This window comes from Diadema antillarum, unplaced genomic scaffold (genome assembly GCF_040938485.1).
Source record: "Diadema antillarum isolate AM-2024a unplaced genomic scaffold, OU_Dant_1.0 seq00001065_RagTag, whole genome shotgun sequence".
In the NCBI taxonomy this organism is placed as follows: domain Eukaryota; kingdom Metazoa; phylum Echinodermata; class Echinoidea; order Diadematoida; family Diadematidae; genus Diadema; species Diadema antillarum.
In genome coordinates this window covers 529,636-551,370 of record NW_027271891.1, presented here as the reverse complement: position 1 = coordinate 551,370, position 21,735 = coordinate 529,636, and the positions used below count along the sequence as shown (strand labels likewise).

Genomic DNA, 21,735 nt, shown 5'->3' with positions numbered 1-21,735 from the left:
CGGCAATGATTTGGTTTGTCAGCCGTTGGAAGGTGGCTGGAGCATTTTTCATGCCGAATGGCATTACTTTGCATTGGAACAAGCCATCTGGTGTAGCAAAGGCAGAAATCTCTCTGGCTTTGTCGGTCAAGGGCACCTGCCAGTATCCCTTTAGAAGGTCTATTTTACTGACATATGCAGAATTTCCAACCCTGTCAATGCAGTCTTCTAGTCTGGGAATGGGGAAAGAATCTGTTTTCGTCACGGCATTCACCTTTCTGTAATCTATACAGAATCTTTGAGACCCGTCTGGTTTGGGCACCATGACGATTGGGGAGCTCCAACTGCTTTTACTCGGTTCTATTATGTCATTGTCTAGCATGTATTGAACCTCTTCCCTTACTTTTTGCAGTTTGCTTGGGTTTAGTCTGTAAGGGTTTTGCTTGATAGGGTCAGCATCTCCTACATCAACATCATGTACAGCCAGAGGGGTGCAGCCTGGTTTGTCTTTACACAATTCTTTGTACTCATGTAACAAACTAGTCACATCTTTCCTCTGATTTTCAGGTAGGTAGTTCAGTGCCTCATCTACTTTCCCTAACATCTCTGAGTTAGACAACCTGGCACTAGAGGGCTCACTTCCATGCTCATCTTGAGCTTCTTCCTCTTCCTCTACATCCTCTTCTACCACCTGAGCTACGCCTATCGGCTGACCAGCCTTTCTCTCATAGTACTCTTTCAGCATGTTTACATGACACACCCTCTGATCTTTTCGTCTGTCTGGTGTACTGATCACATAGTTCACATCATTGAGTTTCCTTTTGACACTGTATGGGCCACTGAACTTGGCTTTCAGTGGTTCACCTTGTATGGGCAGCAGTACCAGAACTTTGTCACCTGGGTTGAAAGTTCGGGCTTTGGCATTTTTGTCTGCCTTTCTCTTCATAGAGTCGTGTGACACTTTCAAGTGTTCCCTAGCTACCTCACAAGCCTTTGAAAGCCTTTCACGAAACTTTGACACATAGTCAAGTAGGTGGACCTCATCATCCTCAGTCATGAATTTCTCTTTGATGAGCTTCAGTGGGCCCCTGACTTCATGACCGTACACCAACTCAAATGGGCTGAAACCCGTCGACTCATTTGGGGAGTCCCTCGTTGCAAACAGCAGGAAAGGGATGCCCTTATCCCAATCCTCGGGATACTCCTCACAAAATGCCCTAATCATTGTCTTTAGGGTCTGGTGGTAGCGCTCCAACGCACCTTGGGACTGGGGATGATAAGCTGACGACTTCAGCTGCTTCACACCCAAACGATACATCACCTCTTGAAATATGCCTGACATGAAATTTGACCCTTGGTCAGACTGCACTTCCTTGGGCAACCCATACCTAGTGAAAAACTGCACTAGAGCATCTACCACAGTCTTAGCAGTGATATTTCGCAATGGGATAGCCTCTGGAAACCGTGTAGACATATCCATGATTGTCAAGAGGTACTTATGACCAGACCTAGTCCTAGGCAAAGGTCCAACACAGTCCACTAGAACCCGACTGAATGGTTCTTCAAACGCAGGTATCGGAATCAATGGCGCCGGCTTCACTGAATGCTGTGGTTTACCAGCCACCTGACATGTGTGACAAGTCTTGCAAAACTCAGCCACATCCACATTCAACCCTGGCCAATAGAAATGCCTCATGATCCGATCCTTTGTCTTTCTGACGCCTAAATGGCCGCCAACTGGTAACTCGTGAGCAATCCTCAAGATCTCACCGCGGTAACTAGGAGGGACAACAACTTGATGGACCACCGTCCAATCCTCATCAGCTGGCCTATGGGGAGGTCTCCACTTCCTCATCAAAATGCCATCTTTGACATAATAGCACTCAGGGACCTTTTCAGCCTCAGCCTCAGAACACGCCGTCTGAGACAAGCCTTTCAACTCAGAGTCTGCCTGCTGTGCTTCAACCAAGGAAGACTTGCTAAACAGCCCATCACTGTTAGCCTTGGAGCCTAATACAGCAACCCCATCATTCAAATCCTTGAAAAAGGTTTCTGCCAACCAAACACCGGAATTCTCCTCCACATCAACAAAATCCGCATCATCTTGAACAGCTCTACGAGCCTGAGACCTAGTCACAACACAATCTGGGAAAATCCCAGGAAACTCCTCCTGCAACTGCTCAGTTTCAGCAACCACCACTGGTTTATCCGAAACAACTGGAGACGCAACCACCTTGTCCCCAGCCAAGTCATTCCCCAACAGGAAGTCAATGCCTGCCATGGGCAACTCAGGAACAACTCCAACAGTAACAGGACCGGAAACTAGGTCACACTTCAAATCCACTCTATACAGTGGCACTGACATATAACTGCCATCAACAGTCTGAATCAAGACTTTTGCATTCACTGCACTATCTGGTGGAAAAGTCATACCACCATCCACCATCAATGACTGAGAGGCCCCCGTATCCCGCAGGATGACCACTGGCTTACCTGCCTCACCAGAAGTACATGGGGTCACCTCACCATCAAACAAAAAGCTACGATAGCTCTCATCCACCTGCTTCAGCCTATCTTTAAATTTGGGAGATTGACTTTCAATGGCCTGTGTTTCACTGAACGGGACACTGTTTTCGGGTAGGACACTTTTTGACATGACAAATCCCAAGTCCTTCTTTGTTTTGTTTTGCAACTTCCAACACTGTGACTTTACATGCCCTGTCTTGTTACAGTGAAAACATTTGATGACATTTGCACTTGTACTGGACCCTTTGTCAGATTGAGGCTTTGGTGCCGATGAAGTTTCAGAACTCGTGCCTTTTTCAGAACCAGCATTCTTTGGACTGCTCGACTGATTTTTGTCTCTCTTATTTCCAGAGAAATTCCTGAAAGGTGGTCTGTTGTCATTTCTGTGGGTCAACTCATACTCATCAGCCATCAAGGCTGCTTTATGCAAACTTGTCACTTTGTGATCATCCAAATGTGACCTCACACTGAAAGCAACACTCTTTTTGAATTCTTCCAAGAGAACAACCTCACGTAGGTTATCAAAATCCTGATCCACTTTCAGGGATCTGTACCACCTATCAAACATCATTTCTTTTTCACGAGCAAACTCCACATGTGTCTGGCCTGGTTTTCGGTACGAATTTCTGAACTTGTGTCTGTACGCCTCTGGCACCAACTCATAAGCATTCAACACTGCTTTCTTGACTGTAGCATAGTCACGTGATTGCTCTTCAGAGAGAGATGAGTACACATCAGCTGCTTTGCCGACAAACACACTTTGAAGGAGCAAGGGCCAAAATTCCTGTGGCCAGTTCAAACTGTTAGCCACCTTCTCAAATGACACAAAATATGCATCAACTCTGTTTTCTTCAAACTTTGGCACCAATCGAATGTTCTTGGCCAAATCAAATTCAGAGGGAGCCCTTTCACGATTTCCAACAGTCTGTGCATGAGTCAATTCCATCTCACGCAATTTCATTTGCTGCTCCATTTCGAATTTCTTCATTTCCATTTCTCTTTGTTTTTCCCTTTCCTTCATTTCCAGTTCTAGTCTCATCTTCTCTTTCTCCAGTTCTAATTCCCTTGCTCTTTCTCTCTCCTTTATTTCCAATTTAGCAAGCTCAAGCCGTGTCTGATCAGAAATTTGAGCTTGATCTGGAGTGTCAATTTCTTCTTTGAGCTCCATGTGACCAGCTACTAAGTCAAGAATCTCTGCCTTTCTTGCACCTTGTGGAACATCTACATTTAAATGCTGTGCAATAGCAGTCAAATCACATTTGCGTAACCTTTGCAAATCTTTGAGGGACAAATCTGTCCTCTGAACAAATGCCTGAACATCCATTGTACTGATTGACATTGTCACACTGTAATACACACAATATACAATTGAACAATCAATTCAACTGGTATTATGTCTGTACCAATATTCTAAGTTCCGGAACGTTCCAAATTCTAAATTTTGGCTTTAAATTCACTTCCCGGACAAGCCCCCAATTTTGTTACGACCAAAATCACTCTGAGAATGATCGCACAAAAGAAACAATCAACTGATGTTCAGGCGGTTTATTAACAGTGATATTGTGGGTACAGACTGGTAATCGGCGTCACATCAATACAACAATGATCAATAGAAACAGTTATAAATCGATAGTGGAATCACTTACACGTATTAAATAATCCTTTGAAAGTGTCCAAATACGATGTTCGATGCACAGACGAATGATCCGCGACGCACCGATGAATAATTCCTCCGACGTAACTCCAGAGGCGCAGGTTACGATAGTCCACGGTATAGATCCGGGGTAAAATCCACGATATATGTCCACGGCGAAACGTGCAGAGTCCAAACGTTGTGACGACCACGTCCAGTTGATGCGTTGAATGATGATTCACTTAATAATGTTCAGCTAGGAATCCAGCCCGTCACAGCTTTGCCGTAGCAATGTCCATTGATACAAAAATATGGAGTCCAATGAAGGCACATTAATTCTCTGCAGGCAAAATGTCTCCCAGGCCTTATCTCCACAAACATAACAGGTCAGCAGGTAACACAGGACTGACTATAACAAGTCGCTTCAGAGCCAGAAGTGACGTAACTCTCAGAGCAGAGGTGTTGGGTACTCTGCCTACTGCAGAATTTCTCTGGCTTATATACTATCCATTCACCCCCTTCTAGCACATTCTATAACTCTCTCCAACCTACTAGCCAGTCCAAGTTCCAGGAAACCTGGATGACTCACTGCCTAACTATGTACAAAACATCATTACCAAAATTAACTACCAATCACATTGGGCTACAGGGACAGTGCCTCACTCAGCCAAATATGTTAGCACTTCCCAGAACATTCTGGAAATGGGTGAAATCATTCTAGATTGAGTGAGCTATAATGTTTTTCCTATTCCATGCATGTATTGTATAGCTACATTGTATACCACCTAGAAAATTCTCCACTGATCTGGTCAGCCTGTATGTACTATATGTATACCACATAGAATGTTCTCCATTAATCTGGTCCACCTGTGTACATACACATTAAAACAATCATGCATACAGTACATCATACATGTACATAACTACTAGTGTGTACATTTGTGACAATTGTGAATCTCCGTAGTGCAATAAGTGTTTGCGATGCTTTTTCTTCGCGCTGCGTAAAATGGTACCTCAAAATCGGCACCCCCTTCCTCTATAGGTAATACACATGGATTTCACAGTCATGTTTTGTGTTCACAATTTATACTAGGTGGCCGGCGGATGTGTAATTGAACAATGTTTGGTTAAGTTGGTGAGTTTGTATATGAATTTGTTTTTCGTCTCTATGTTATTATTTTCATAGCGTATGATGCTTTAATCCCATGCGTACATTTTTGTTCTGTATATGCAAACAGCCAAGATAGGCAGGGTGCCAATGTCAAGGTACCCTGCCAATACGGACTTGCCCTTACCATCTGGTGTTACAATGTGATCATGCATGACACTTGACTTGAGTCTTCAGTCTACTCTAAATAAGTTGCTTGACTCAAACATCATTTTCTTACAGATAGAACTCCATGCTTGAGTTGTATAACTGTCAGTGGTACAACACCAAGAAAGACTTAGTTATGCCCCCCACTTATTTTGACTTCCTACGATCACTCTTATTTATTGGGAGGCACATAAAAAACAAAAACAAAGAAATGAAAAGACAAGCAGCACAAGCTGACCACAGTTTGCAACTACCTGTGGTAGTTCTCACTGAGGGAATATTCTTCATGTAACATGTTGAGGCAGAAGAGTGGTATCAAAGCAATCATGTTTGATTCCAAGGACTGAACACAAGGGAGGAGGGTGGTTCAGTCTGTCATTTTATCCTCAAATCCATTTAAAACCAAAGGAGTTGTATTAGATATTAAAGTTAACATACATGACTGAATGTGAGCTGCATATATTTATCATGATTGAATATAGGAGTTTGCATTTTATCATGAGCTTGTTGATCCTATTGAATGGCAGAACTAGCAGATGGGATTGTAATCGTCTCAGTACAAGCTGTTCTATGTCAGCAGTCCACTTTTTTATTCATTCATACTGATATGTTTGCATTTGTATCCTGCCCCAGGAAATCTTTGAAATTGTCATGGGAAGTAGTGGAATGGCTATCCAGTCCAAATGCCGCTTTGATACAGATAATGAGGAGGATCGCAGCGCCATCATGAATGCAGCTTTAAGGTAAATTTTTGAGATTTTTTTTTCCCTGCAGAAGTATATTATGCACTGGTTTCAACATGATTTTTTTTTTTTTTTTTTTAGTGATACTTTTATGTATTTCTTCCTCTTATATTTTCCTGTCCTAAAGGTATGATGGGAAAGTCTACTTAATGGCAGCTGGCAAAGATGAAAGATGTCAGATGTATGAAATCAGCAAAACAGTGAGCTCCCTCCTTGCCCAGATGGTTGGAAATTCTGATGAGGAGGAAGAGGAAAAGAAAGAGAGCAAAGACAAGGAAGGTACATTTGTAGTTACTTCTTTTCATCGTGTCCTTCCTGAAACTCCACCAGAAGGTTATCATTGATTGTCTGCAGCAATGCAAGTGTAATGATTCAGGTGTACCCAAGATGGGATAAGAAATCTGCCTTTGTGTTCAGATTGTACAGTGGATGAGACAACTGAGAGTCCCAGCAATGTGTTTGAAATGTTTGTAATGTGAAGATTTAAAGGGGATGGCTAGTAACTGATCAGTGGGAATCAGTGGGAATGCTGAGGGATGATCGTTCCAATCCTTTTGGGATTCATTTAAGAGTACATTACATATCTACTGTTGTGTGAAAATTATTTGCTTCAGGACGGTCTCATATTCAAGTAATGTGCAGATTAATGCCCCGTCACTGACCAGGCACGCTAACCTGGAAACATTAAACTGCACATTACTTGAATATGAGACCATACTGAAGCAAATAATTTTCACACAACAATAGATATATAATGTACTCTTAAATAAATCCCACAAGAATTGGAACAATCATCCCCCAGCATTCCTACTGATTCCCACTGATCAGTTACTAGCCATCCCCTTTAAGCAGCATAGAGTCCGTTTCATGAAGTCATCACATAAAAGTCTAAAGTTACATAAATCTCAGACTGGCCAGTCGCTCATATGTATAGCTTCGTAGAAAAGTAAAATCCGTTTCATGAAGTCTCTCATAAGTGTGTCTTATGAGCGTAGAGTCTCTCATTATACTTTCATGATATGGGCTGCAGGTTTCTTGACTCAGATGGTGTTATCTGAGTGACAGTGAAACATACATTGTGTTTTTTTTTGCCTGTGAACCCTCCTCTTGTACTTAAGATCCATTGCTATTCATTAAAAGACTCATTGGAAAAAAAGACAAAAAGAGTCTATTGATTTAGGATGGAGAGTATGGACAATGAGGCCAAGTTGTAGCATGATCCGTATATTGGATCCCATTAACTCTTGCAAATTATTGAGAGTAACAAAAATCAGTTCAAAGTTTTGCTATGGTTATTACTGATTTGTTCACTTCTAAGAGCAGTAAACCATATTTTTGTGCTATCTGGTTTGAAGGTTTTCTTATGACAGAATTTAAACCCAAGAAAGAATCTCACTTTGTTATGTCTCATATTCATCTGTGTTACTGTTATTTTTGTGGTTTGTGTTCTGATAGTGACAGTGAGGAAACGAAAGAAGAAATCCTCAGAGTCCAATGGAAAGAAGAAGTCGGGGCAGAGACCAACGAGAGAGATTGTGAAGTTTGATGTCCAGAGGCTGAAAGCTGTGCAGACTGATTTCCATGAGACAGAAGCAAGTCAGAATGCTGTATGCTTCTCACCCAATGGCATGTACTTTGTCTCAGGAGGAGCAGACGGCCATTTACGGATGTGGTCGGTAAGTCTCAGCCCATGCTACCAATAATAGCTGTTTGTCTCATAATATCATCTTGTATGACTTTTGGACCATTGCCTTGTATCTGACGGTACCAAAATGATAATAGAGCATTCCATATTCATAGAGTATGTTGCAACACAAGTATGACATATATATTGAGCAGTCATAACATTTGCCTTATACTGTACCTTGTTTGAAGTATATTCTTCTATCAGACTGTTTTATATTGTTTACATGTTATCCTGTTACATTAGAAGCTTGTTTGACTGACATTATTTGTACAGTATGTGTATAAACATACTCTACAGTCAAACCTGTCTATAGCAGCCCAACCAAGGGAGATGAAGAAAGTGACTGCTATAGACAGGTGGCCATTTTAGGTAGGGTCTGTAACATGGCTTTCCTCTTGGGAGGGGAAATTTTGCAGCGGCTGCTATAGACAGGTGGCCACTAAGGTAGGTTTGACTGTATTTCAAGTGTTTTGATTGTGTGGATGAGAAACATCTCCATGCATTCACCATGCCCGCTGTGTATCTATTATCCAGTCAGGACAATTACAGATTTTAAAATATTTTCTGCTCCTCCTTCAGTATCCCTCCATGGAGAAGGTGTATGATGTTGAAGCACATTCAAAGGAGATTGAAGATGTCATCATTAGTCCCCTAGGCAACAAGGTAAGAGGCAGATGCACAAGGGTAAGGTAGTAGTAGATATAAGTTGGTAAGTAAAATTAAAGGACAAGTTCACCTTCATAAACATAAGGATTGAGAAAATGCAACAATATTAGTAGAACACATCAGTGAAAGTTTGAGGAAAATTGGACAATCGATGCAAAAGTTATGAATTTTTTAAATTTTTGTGTTGGAACCGCTGGATGAGGAGACTACTACAGCTTGTGAGTCATATGCGTACAACAGTATAAAGAAAATATAAAAGAAAATTCAACATATTTTCACTTTTTTCGCATAATAAAAGAGCAATTGACTTGCCTCTTTCTAAAGGCAGGGGGAATAATATTACCCATAACATTTATCGGTAACGAGTCAGGGGAATGTGTACTTTTTTCAAAAGATGGAATTTTGTGAAATTCTCTTTATATTTTCCTTATATTGTTGTACGCATGTGACATCTAAGTTATTCATACACTGCAGTAGTCTTCTCATCCAGCGGGTACTGCACAAAAACTTCAAAAATTCATAACTTTTGAACGGATTGTCTGATTTTCCTCAAACTTTCAGTGATGTGTTCTACTAATATTGCTACATTCTGTCAATCCTTATGTTTATGAAGGTGAACTTGTCCTTTAAAGACTAATCTATGTATGATATTTGATAATTTAAATGAATACTGTAAAAGGGGGTATTTTTGTGCAAGTAATATTTCATGCTCTGTTGAGTAATATGAATTTTGTGTGTCTTTAATTATGTAGAATCAAGACATTACATAGTGGTTCTTAAAACAAGCACAAATATTTGCTTGTATTTTGTTGTTGTTGCTTGTTTATGGTTTCATGAAATGCATGAAAATTTCCACTTTGATTCTACTTTTGCAGTAGGTAGAGAGAGAAAAAAAACTGAGATAAAGCTTGGATATTAACTTTCATTGAGTTTTGTATTTGTGTGCATTTGTGATAGATTGCGTGGGGGTATAATATTGATATTGTGCACGATGTGACTGAGCATGAGGATCATGATGCTTTGATTATATTCAACACTTCAGTGTAAACTTTGTTGGTAAAAAGTTCATGCGCAAGTCCATGTTTAAAGTCCATGACAAACAAGTGAGATGTGTGTGTGTGTGTGTATAGTGTGTTTGTGCATACAAATGTAGTTGTTGGTGCAAAGGCTGTATTGACTCAATTATGCTTCAACCTTTTATCTTTAATTTTGCATTGTTTTCTGCATTATTGCTGCAAAATGTGTGCAAAAGCTCAGTGTACACTCAGGTATATCAGTTCAAATCAAACAAAGCTGGAAACTGCAACATTGAATTCATTATAATAAAATAGTGATAGACAAGGTTATCTACTGTCATTTCTTTTTATCGACGGCTAGGGCAGTTCAGGTCATTGGTGCAAATGAAGTGAATGAAGCATGCCAATTAGAGAACAAAGCAAAGCATATTTTCATGTAAACATTGGGCACTGACATTTTATGATAGTTTGAGCAAATATAATAATAGACTGAAATGTTTACAGAGACTGTATTTTGAGAAGAAAAAACAGACTTTGATGTAGAAGTAACACTACATGAATTGCATATTTTATATGCCATTTTAATTGGATTGTATGAGGATCTCATATGAATGTATCCCTCTCATGACTGACAAAAGTGAAATAAGTCGCTATTGATTTGTTTGTTTGTTTGTTTGTTTTTTCTCTGTTTCACTTATGGAACATGAGAATGAGATGGCTGCCTTCTCTATAGGTAACTGCTCAGTGCTGGAGGCATTTCTACAATGTAGAGAAATCTCTATTCTGCAAGGGTTGACATAAAGAATTGTAAAGCCAGAAATTTTTGCATGCATGAAATTTTCATGAATTTTTGAGGAGCCAATATTTGCAAAATAAAAATGCACCTAAAAGTTCTTTTCCATGATACAGTATTATGCATGAAATGCCAGTGGCAATATGTGAATATTTCATGCTGCAAAAAAAGGCTGTCGGCTCCATTTTGCGAAAATTTCATGCTGCAAATATCTCTGTTTTTACAGTACTCACCAGTGTCCAGTGAGAAAGACGACTACTCATTACATGCTGCTCTCTTTACTTTGCAGCTAATCACAATATCCAGAGACCAGAAAGCTTATGTATGGAACACAAAGGATGGGAGCAAGATGTGTGCTCTGGAGTGGGAGAAGTGTGCTGATTTCAAGTCTTACAGATTTGGATGCTGCAGGTAAGTAAAGGGAAAGGGGAAGGGGAATTCATGGCATCATAGTAGACCTTTTTGAATAGTCACGTATAACTTCCTGGCTTTAAAAGATTAGTTAACACCAAAATAAACAGATCCTTCCTTTGTCAATGTATGAATCTGTGTATAAAAAATACATGCTGAAAGAGATGTCCTTGCCAAAAGATATAGTTTAGTAGTTTCATGAAGGTTTGATACAAAAACACTTCATGAAAACAGATTGAAATACTGGAAAAGTGGAATATTAGGCATACATTTTAAGTCACATTTTATGCATTGCTTTACATGATAAGTTACTTCAGATCAATGTCTAGAAATGTTTGATATCAGAATTAATGTTTTCTTGAGAGCTTAGGTATTAAAGTAAGAACAATATTCTTTCTGTGGTTGGATGGGCTGGTATACTGTTGTCATTCAAACATCGTGGTACAAGAACAGTTAACTAAAGCGAACTTGCAGTTGCTCAACAGCGCAAGAAGGAAACAAAGTGTCCTCTCTGTGTGGTCAAGTGATGGTCGTGTCATTGTGAAAATGAAGGCAACAAACGGAAAGACAATGAACAGAGTCATTCGAACTCAGAGTGACTTGAATGCCCTGTAACCCTATCGTGTGAAGCTAAAAGCCGATCTATTGTTTGCTTTTTCATATATTCCAATTCATATAATACCAATATATTTGAAATTGGGATGTTCTGCACTGTTTTTATTTTACCCTGATTTATTTGTAATGTGAGTTTTTTTTCTTTTTTTCTTTTTTTGCTATGCCTCCTAGATATCCTTGTATTTTCTGTAAAAAATCAGTGAAAAATAACCAAAATGCTATGTTGTGTACTCTTTGCAATTGTTGGGGTCACTTTGAATGTTCTAGCGAATCACGATCTTTTTTTGAGTCAAATGATGATTGGGCATGCAATGTATGTCTCTGGAAAATGTTGCCGTTTGGTGACTCTCTTAGCTCTTGTATTGAAGTAGAATCCACAAACACGGTCGCTGAGCCAATTGCAGTGACAACTGAAGAATTAGATAAAGTAAAGAGTAAGATTAGTAATTTACAATCTCAAAAGGGCCTAAAGATTGTTCATTTGAATTGTGCATCGTTGATGAAACATATCGATGAAGTTAGAAATTTTGCTCTTGCATCTGATATGGATATAATAACTCTCAGTGAAACTCACTTATCTCCTGTGGTTGATGATGGTGAAATTAGTATACCTGGTTACACATTATTACGGCGTGATAGAAATAGACAAGGCGGTGGCGTTGCTGTATTCATAAAAGACAATATAATTTTTGTACGTAAGGATGAATTTGATATATATGATAAGTTGGAATTGATTGTAATAGAAGTAAAACTTGAGTTGCAAAAATCGTTTTATGTAATGTGTTGGTATAGACCTCCCAATTCGAGTAATGATTTGTTTGTGGAATTTGAAAAAGTAATGATGAAAGTTGATGATTTGAAAATGTCCTATTATTTATTGGGAGATTTGAATTGTGACGTGAAGAGTATATGTATACCCTGGCACACGAGAAAACTTGTGGACATCATGGAGTCCTTTAATGCTACACAGTTCATTCATGAGCCCACAAGAGTAACTCAAAGTACTACGACAACAGTTGACCTTATATTTAGTAATAGTGACGACAAAATATGTGACAGTGGAGTAATTGAAACGTCTATTAGTGATCATTATATGATATACTGTGTTGTTGGAAGGTCCAAATGTCGTAGTATTGGGCAGCATAAATATAAAACCGGAAGAAGTTTTAAACATTTTGATGAAGAACTTTTCTTTAATGATGTTAATAATATTGATTTTGATTGTGTATTTCAATCGAACGATCCGGAAAAGGCCTGTTCTATTTTCTCTTCTGCGATCATGACTGTGGCTGATAAACATGCACCACTACGGAAAAGGCGTATTAAGCAAAGAGATTCACCTTGGATGACCGACAGTATTTTGAGATTGATGCAAGAAAGAGATAAATTGAAAGCCCGGGCCAGAAGATCTACATTAAAGTGTGACTGGGATAATTATAAGAAGAACAGAAACTTGGTTACAAGCAAAATTCGTCAAGCAAAATGCAATTTTATTTCGACTAAGATTGAAACGGCTGCTTCTAATGTGAAAAATGTATGGAAAACCCTACGATACTTAGCACCTGAAAAAAAGAAGGAAAGTCAAACCATTTTTGTTGTTCATAATGATAAGCATTTAACTGGACAAGAATTATCAGATGCATTTAACGATTATTTTTGTACCATAGGTACTAATCTACACAGTGCATCTGACTCTGCGGAGAAGGAAATAAGGTATCCCCAAACACCCCAACTGTTTACCAATAAGTTCCTTTTTGACAAGGTATTGCCCAAAGACACTGAGGAAGTACTACGGAACCTCCCATTGAATAAATCTACTGGACCAGACAATTTCCCCGCAAAGCTCCTGAAACCAATAGCCTCCATTATTGCACCGCCACTGACACACATTCTTAACCAGTCACTGCAACTTGGTATTATACCTAGTCAGTGGAAGTGCGCACGCATCACTCCAATTCACAAAGGCGGCGACAAATCAGACATTGAAAATTATCGCCCTATATCTGTTATTTCGATTTTGGGCAAAGTAATGGAAAAGGTTGTATATAATCAAGTTAATAATTTTTTGAATGAAAATAAGATATTAACAGAATGTCAATCAGGTTTTAGACCAATGCACTCAACGCAAACTGCATTATTAAACGTAACAGAAAAATGGTTGGATGCGATTGATAAAGGTAATATTGTTGGTCTTGTAACAATCGACCTCAAGAAAGCGTTCGATACAGTCGACCATTGTATATTATTGCAGAAGTTAGAAATGTATGGATTTGGCCAACATGCACTGAGGTGGTTCAGAAATTATTTTGAAGATAGAAAACAATATACGTCTGTGAATGGTTATATATCTACTGAATCTGATTTGAAATGTGGTGTACCCCAGGGCTCACTTCTCGGCCCTTTATTATTTTCTATTTTTGTTAATGATATGCCATACAATGTAAATCATTGCGAGCTATCTTTGTACGCAGACGATACCTGCTTGTTTACTGCATCGAAAGAGCCAACTGATATTACCAGGAAATTGAATATTGATTTGCTTAGGTTATCCAGCTGGTTTAAACAAAATAAACTCACTGTGAATGCAAAGAAATGTGAAGTAATGTTTCTCGGTACACATCAGCGATTGAAAAAGTGCCAAACAGTACTTAACAGTTGTCATATTTATATAGATGATAATGAAATAAAGAGAAATGAATGTTGTAAATACTTAGGTGTTATTATTGATCAGAATTTATGTTGGAAACAACATGCTGATTATGTGAAGAAAAAAGTGTTAAAGTTGTTATATCTATTTCGTAGAATAAGATTGTATATTGATAGACGCACGGCATTATTGTTTTACAAATCAATTATTCAGCCTAATTTTGATTACTGTGATGTAGTTTGGGCAAACACATACAAGTCCTATCTTAATGAATTACAAGTATTACAAAATCGGGCACTTCGGATTGTACTGAATGTGGATTATTTATTTCCTTCGCAAAATTTGTATGATGTACTTAAACTAGAAAGACTTAGTGTGCGTTGGAGAAAACACTCAGCATGCGTTATGTACCAAATAACCCATAATTTTTGTCCATCATATTTAAGCAGTATGTTTCATGTGCGTGAAACCCCATATGTAACGAGATCTGGCAAACATAAACTCAAACTCCCCCAACCCAAAACTAATTATGGTATACGATCTTTCATCTATCGTGGCGCAAAATTATGGAATGACCTAGATATAATATATGGTAAATTTGTTTCAGTTGAGAGTTTTAAACGTTATTTGAAGACTATTCCAATTGCATTGAATACTTTATATTATTGAGTTTATGGCATTTTGATTTGGTATAATGTATGAGATATTATTTTTGTTTAGCTCTTTTTTTTCTCTCTCTCTCTTCTTTTTTTCCCCCTCCTACCTCTGATTTTTTTTTGCTCCTTATTGTTTGAGTTTTTTTTTTTTTTCCTTATATGTACCTCGCGTATACTTATATTTGTTTACTGTTTCAGCTAAATTTGTGTATTTCTTGTACAGTCATTTTTCATTTGTTGTTGTTTTTTACTACTCTCCCCTATTGAATGTTTTGTGTATTGTTATGTTGTTTTTATTTTGGTTGGACCCCTTCGAAAAACAGCAATTTGCTGAAAGGGCTATCCATCCCACAAGTGGTAAATAAATAAATACAAAAAATACAAAAATTAATGTACTGACCAGAATACTGTTGAACGCTATTAAAATGATTTTCAATTGCAGCAACCTGTAATAGGAGATTGGAATCACTTAGTTACCAGTTGTAAAGCTCTCATTGAGTGAAACGCTGTAATACAAGCAGTTGTCTGTCAGTTCATTACTTGTGTGTATCTATGAAAAATAGAAAAAAATATATTTACTTGGTCTCATTTCGTGTACAGTGGTGGTTTGATCATATTCTTAATTTCATCTTTAAATGGGGAATGTTGAGTTTCATATCCTTCCTTCACAAGATCAGGGAGTCTTGAAAAATGTGACCCGCCACAACAAAAGGGTCCAAAAGTCGTTGAAGGCTGAGCCGAGGAAATCGAGTTTGAAGTCAGATCATCAAAAGCGGTCAAAACTATCAAAATTCTGCTTTCGGCATGATTTTGTAGTCTAATGTTTTGTCTATCATCTGCCGAAATTTGAAGCTAAATGACCAATGGAAAGGCAAGAAATTAGCATTTTTCTGGGCCATTATTTTCCGATTTTCAATGGAACAGAAACGTGTCAAAAAGATTTGAATTTAGCACCACAAATACACTCTGCCCCTAGCAATGAGGGAGTGATCTAATTGGTCAGTGCGCGGCATCCTGGTTACTGATTGGTCTAACGGAGACTGCTGGCACTAAGCTTGAATGAACATTGCAGAGGTTGCTAGGAGCATACCTTCTATTGTCAAGAGGTGAAAACTGTCTTACCTCTCTTGATCACGATTGCGTCAGAAGGAAAACTTTGAAGGTAGTTTTCTCGAAAGGCAGATTTCTTAGACCACTCGACATGCTCTCATGAAATCATCGATATTTCCACGACTGTGTACTTTTATGGGTTGTGTCGTACAGTTGAACCTCTCTTATCCGGCCTCCCTTTATCCGGATCTCTCTATTATACGGACGCAATCTCGCTGTGATTTTTTTTAAAATTATTACGGGAGGAAAGGGGGATTCCCAACTCCTTGAGAACTCCCTACACAAACACACATGAATTACATATTACTTCCAACATGATTAACATACATTACATCAAATTTCCTTCCAAATTGCTTACCTTCAGACATTTTAACATCCCCAAACATCCCCAAATCATTGCAAGAACATGGACAGATTATGCGCTCGAGTCCTCTCATATCATATTGCCACATATAGGTCCATACACAGCCGTCGATATGACAAGATAGACATGCATTGTTTCGAGTCATTGGCTGAGCAACGAATGATATTGAACACTCAAAAATTGTTCACACACAGTACACACACAAAGAGAGAGAGAGGGAGACCATCTAACAATGGCGACCTACAGTCGACTTTGCTGAGCCGTGATAATCGAATTTTGAAGCGTAGTTTCGTCGACTCGTACTGTTTATTTTCAAGATCTACTTGATACATTTCTTGATAATTATTTAGGTAAATCATCCCAAGAATTTATAGAAGAAAATGATTTCATTCTTGCTAACACGAACCTCTATTTTGGGGTCAGTTAGAATGAAAAGGTTGCAGTATACACATTACTACATGTGGTACTACAATGGGCTACATCAGTACATGTGTATGTACATGTACTGTAAAAGTGGAAATTTTCGCGGTGTTCAAATTTTCGCGTATTTCACGCAACCAGAAACTAGCGCGAAAATAAAAGCACGCGAATATTTTTGCTTGCCATATGTGCCTGTGCGTGATGTCTTGATTCCGCGGAATTAAAAACACGCGAAACTCTTCCGACCCGGCCAAGCGCGAAAAATTAGTCACGCGAAAATATCCACTTTTACAGTATATGTACATGTATAAAGCATAGAGTCTCCCGTATCCGGCCAAATCCCTTATGCGGATGAGCCCCGGTCCCGACTTGTCCGGATACGAGAGGTTCAACTGTATATGAAATTAAAGCAGAAGAGTAAGGGAGTAATGTCATGCCTTTTTCAGAAAATGTGCTCCCCGACTTTCAGATCCGTTTTGTTGTAGCTGGTCACAAATAGTTTTGCTGGAGATAATGTTGTTACTGATGACACACATCAAAAAAGCTAAAAGCAATGTACTGGCAGTCAGCCTTACATTGTGAATGTGACTCTTTCTGACAGAGGTCACTGAGAATGTGCAGTAATGAATATGACCAAGGGTTGATTTGAGTTGAGGTATTGAAATCATGTCCCCAGGCAATAACTGAATTGATAACTTATAGGAAAGAGTAGAGGAGATGTGCTGCAATTGTGTGTTTGTGATTGTCTTTCTTTTCTTGACTGATGAATTTTTGTTTGATGCAGGTTTGCCTTTCTGGATGGTGATGTCAGCAACTCAACCATGTTCACCACAAATGTCCCTCACATACAGAAGAAAGGCAAGCAGCCTTCTTACCTCACCAAGTGGAACAGTATGAAGTTTACTATCGATAAGACTGTGTGCACTGGAGACCATATCCTGTCTGCTTTGGCAGTAAGGTGAGCGTAATGTATTTCATGTTTCATTATTACTTTATCACTGTTTTACGATGACATGTGAAACTTAGAAATCCATTGCTTTCTTATTGTATGTCCAATTTTGGTGAAAGCTCTACAGTGTCTTTGTTTAATCTTTTTACATTTATTAGAGCCAACTTGATTATAGTATGGAACTACACTTTAAGACAATACAGATCATGTCCTCATTTGATCAGACAGATTAATATCCCAGAGACAGCTTTGTAAAGTCCTCACTCAATCTTTCAGTGTCTACATTTTATTCTCTAAGCTTGCTCATTCTCAAACAGTGACTTAAAAAGCTTTGACATGCTTTAGAATATCAGAACCTGAAGATTGTCAGAACCCAGTATCATGGTTACAAGAGATATAACCAGTGTTTGTGTTATCTACACAGTCATAGTGGCTACTACGTTGGTGTGGGAACCATGTCAGGAGCAGTAGGAATCTACATCACGTTCAGTTTACAGGTGAGTGTTGTGTATTCTGCATTCATTCTTAGATCATTCTAGGAGAGGATATGTTTTGAAATCACAAAAAGGACTGTAGTACAGACTTATATCTTTAATGTCTAGTATAAAATATTCCAATGTAGATGAATTTAACTGCAGGCGTGTATGTATACATGTATGTATGTTTGCTTGTACCTTTAGGTATGTACAGTATGTGTGTATATGAATGTTGTGCATAATTGTTTGTCTAGTATTCTATGCAAGCATTTGCTTGGTCAGTCTTAAAGAATCATGTGTCATTGCCTGCTGCAAATCTTTCAAGTCCTTGTCATGGTTACTTTGCGATGTAATAAATTTTTTACAATGCCAGCAGTTCTTTTCAGATGTTGTTATAAGCTTGAGTAATAGGACCTACTGAAGTCATGAAGTCAAATTTATGCAAAATGTCTGCAAGTCATGGACAGTGACTACATTGCAACAATTGACAAATTTCACTGATGATTGCAGCACACAAGTCATAGTTTGTCATTTCTCATACCTACTTTAAAACTACGTTTACACCATGTTCTTGGTAACCATGGCAGCCCCGTTTCAGGCCACCATGGACAAAACGGGATAGACTCGACGCAGTGAGATGGGATAGGCAAACGTGATACAGGGCGTGATTGCCGTAGATGCCGTGTCAGATTTTTAAACTGTCTAAAAATGTGCCACAGCAGTCCCGGTGCTAATGAGGAATCTTGTATGCAGTGATAAATCGGGGTGAATGCAACAAAACAGGGTGGCATGTGATAGGCCGTAGCAAAACTTAGAGGCTGTCTGTAGCGGGATGTGACTGAAGACATTGATAGTCTGCCTGACTAGACACTGTGAGAACAGCATCTGATAGCTATGTGTTCACTGGGGTGAGGACTGGAACGAACAAGACTAGAATACGAAGAGTGGGGAAAACAGGAGAATATCTCATCTACCCACGGCGCACTATGTTTCGGGCAAATGAGGCTGCCGTGGCTGCTGGGAACATGGTGTAAACGCAGCTTTACTGTATACCGTGTATGAATTAGGCTTGGTTTATGGATGCCTGTTCCAACATCAAACAGACTTCTGCTTGTTTATTTGCAAAATTTAAATGGATATCTGAATATTAATGATTGTGAAATATATTCAGGTCTGTCCCTCTGTCTTTTTGTCATGAGACAGAAGTTAAAGTGGGTCAATAACGCCCATGGAATCTTCATAACGGGACTGACCTTTATCCCGATGACCAGTAAATCCAGGAGTGTTGTTGGGGACAAGGAAGCGGCTGTCCTTAGTATTGCAGCAGACAAAAAGATGAGTCTTGTTTCAGTGTCCAGACCAGGTTAGTCTTTTCATCAAGTTTCCACATGTTTAGCTTTTCATTTTGGCAATGTTAGAATCATCTGCAGTATGTGTATTCCCTCAATATCCAAGGACTTTAGTAGGCTCAGTACCACAGTCCATGATGTCACACTGACATAATGAGCCAAGATAACATGTCACTACAAAGGTCTCATAATGTCAGACCTTTGTGGAGTTAATATTAAAAGGGTGTGTACAGTTCTGGTCGAGGTGAGGATTTAGCTTTTAACATTTTGTGAGATATTCAGAAACCACTCTATGAGATGTCAAAGAGCATGCAATTCTAAGGGGTATCAAAAGTTTATTTGATGAAAATTGGTTTTGAAGTGGCAGAGATATCCAAAAACAAGGTGAAACAAAGAGATCCTAATAAAGTTGGGGCATGTAGTCTTTTATTATTATCATCACTTTTTGGGATGTCTCAGTCATTTGAAAACCAATTTTCATCAAATAAACATTGAATCCTTCTTAAGATTACATGCTCTTTCATATTTCATAAGAGGTTTCGCACTATCTCACTTAGGAATGTAAAAACCATGAATCCCCACCTCAACCAGTACTGTACAGCCCCTTTAATGATCCTTTTCCGAACTGTTCCTTTTAATAACAAACTACAGATTGTAACAGATTGTGATTATTTGTTCATCATGTGAAGCTGGCTGTCTCGCATTGGCGAGATGTTTTATAGAAATGTTAACCGGTTGAGGACGAGTCCCAAGTATACTCAGGCAAGTGTCTATGGGAAATGTGTGTTGTAGCAAAATTTGCCCATCCTCAACGGGTTGAAAATAATATGAGATGGCAGAGGAGCACCAATCGCCATAGTGATATTTCTAGTTCGTACATGTATATACAATAATTCACTTGGCGTACATGCGCAATTCAAAATTATTTGTATTAAGTTTTTGTGTGTGTTTTAGCTTTTCCCTGATATGTTTTCTTTAAGATGGTTGGAAAGGCCCAAGGGCCGTATAAAATATAGTGATTCTGATTGCTTTTTTCCAGCCAAGCAACTTAGGGAAGCACTTTAGAGAAAGCCTAACTTCTTGAACTGTTTTATTGTTGGTTTGTCTGTTGTTTTATCATTCACTTGTTTTGTCTTGCAAATTAATGGCAAATGAATAATATTAATGATAATGATTATTATATCCTATTTCTTGATTGTAACATGCATGTAGAGTTTTACATTTATCATTTTGCATTTTCACTAACGCTAATAAATGCAAAATCATTTCTTCTGCATACTTCAAATGTTACAAGAGCTTTGATAGCGTTCATTCATTCTAGTTGAATCATGCATAGTTCAATGTTTTGTTGCCTTGCATTATTTAAAAAAATAATGTGGTCAATGTGATGATATAGTTTGGGGTCTAGGGCAATTACCCCTGACCCTTCCCCTGCAGACCCTTCCCTTGACCCTAACCCTCATCCTAAATCCTGAACCTAAACCTAAACCTAACCCAAACTCTAACCTTAAACCTAATCTTTACTCTAACCTAATCACTAGCCAGTATTTAGCCAGGGATGGGGGGGGGGGGGGGGGGGGGGGGGGGGGGGGGGGTGGTTATTGCCCTTTAAGGGGTAATTGCCCTCAGGGGGTAATTTCCCTGATACAATCATTTGTCACAAATGCTCCTGTTCATGTTTATTTGGAATTAATGATCATGGACCTTATGGGATAGTAAAGTAAAAGAAATAATTTCCATACTATAGTAAGTGTTCATGTAAATAGCCACTGTAAAGCTGGTTGATAACACCACTGTTTGTGCTCGTTTCAGGGGAATACCCAGTGATGCTAATGTTTCTTGGAGCTTTCATCATCATCATCCTCATCTTTACTCTCCTGGCCTCCTTGGGAGCCGACTTCTGAACTTGCCTCACTGTGTGTCACCTTGCCAGAGAGGGCGCTCTCATCAAGAAAGATCTGTGTACAGATGAGGGTTGGCTCCTTTTATTACTGTGCAGCTTATCAACATCATCCGTATGGAAAGCAGGTCAAACAATTTTTGCTACTAAACAACTCTGGACAGTGGCAATGATGTTTTGTAATGATTTTGCCAATTATTGTTGCTTCCAAGTTTGACAAGCAAACTGGCGTGAATAATGGTTGATCTGATGATCCAAGTTACAAAAGGCGATTTGTGTCATGCATCCAGCTGATGTGGACATTGGCGTGAAGAGAAGTCAATCAATGTCATCTTGGGTGATATTCCTGAACATTTATGATGTGAAATGTTAATACAGCTGTATCAGAAGTCTTGACACAGACAGTCACCAAGATATAAAATCGATTTTTATCACTGCTATTCATTACGTGGTACTCTGTTCAGTAGACACTACGATGTG

At 38.8% G+C, this 21,735-nt stretch overlaps 1 protein-coding gene across 1 annotated transcript in view; it reads left to right on the top strand.

Moving 5' to 3' along the window:
- LOC139743285 (guanine nucleotide-exchange factor SEC12-like) overlaps positions 1-21,735 on the top strand; it is a 42,993-nt gene extending 21,258 nt beyond the window's left edge. The window contains exons 2-10 of the mRNA XM_071653779.1: positions 6,087-6,196; positions 6,324-6,475; positions 7,652-7,872; positions 8,463-8,546; positions 10,648-10,769; positions 17,366-17,539; positions 17,955-18,027; positions 19,210-19,369; positions 21,168-21,735. Of these exons, the coding sequence (XP_071509880.1) occupies positions 6,087-6,196; positions 6,324-6,475; positions 7,652-7,872; positions 8,463-8,546; positions 10,648-10,769; positions 17,366-17,539; positions 17,955-18,027; positions 19,210-19,369; positions 21,168-21,259 (1,188 nt within the window). The 3' untranslated portion in view covers positions 21,260-21,735. The remainder of the gene's footprint in view (positions 1-6,086; positions 6,197-6,323; positions 6,476-7,651; positions 7,873-8,462; positions 8,547-10,647; positions 10,770-17,365; positions 17,540-17,954; positions 18,028-19,209; positions 19,370-21,167) is intronic.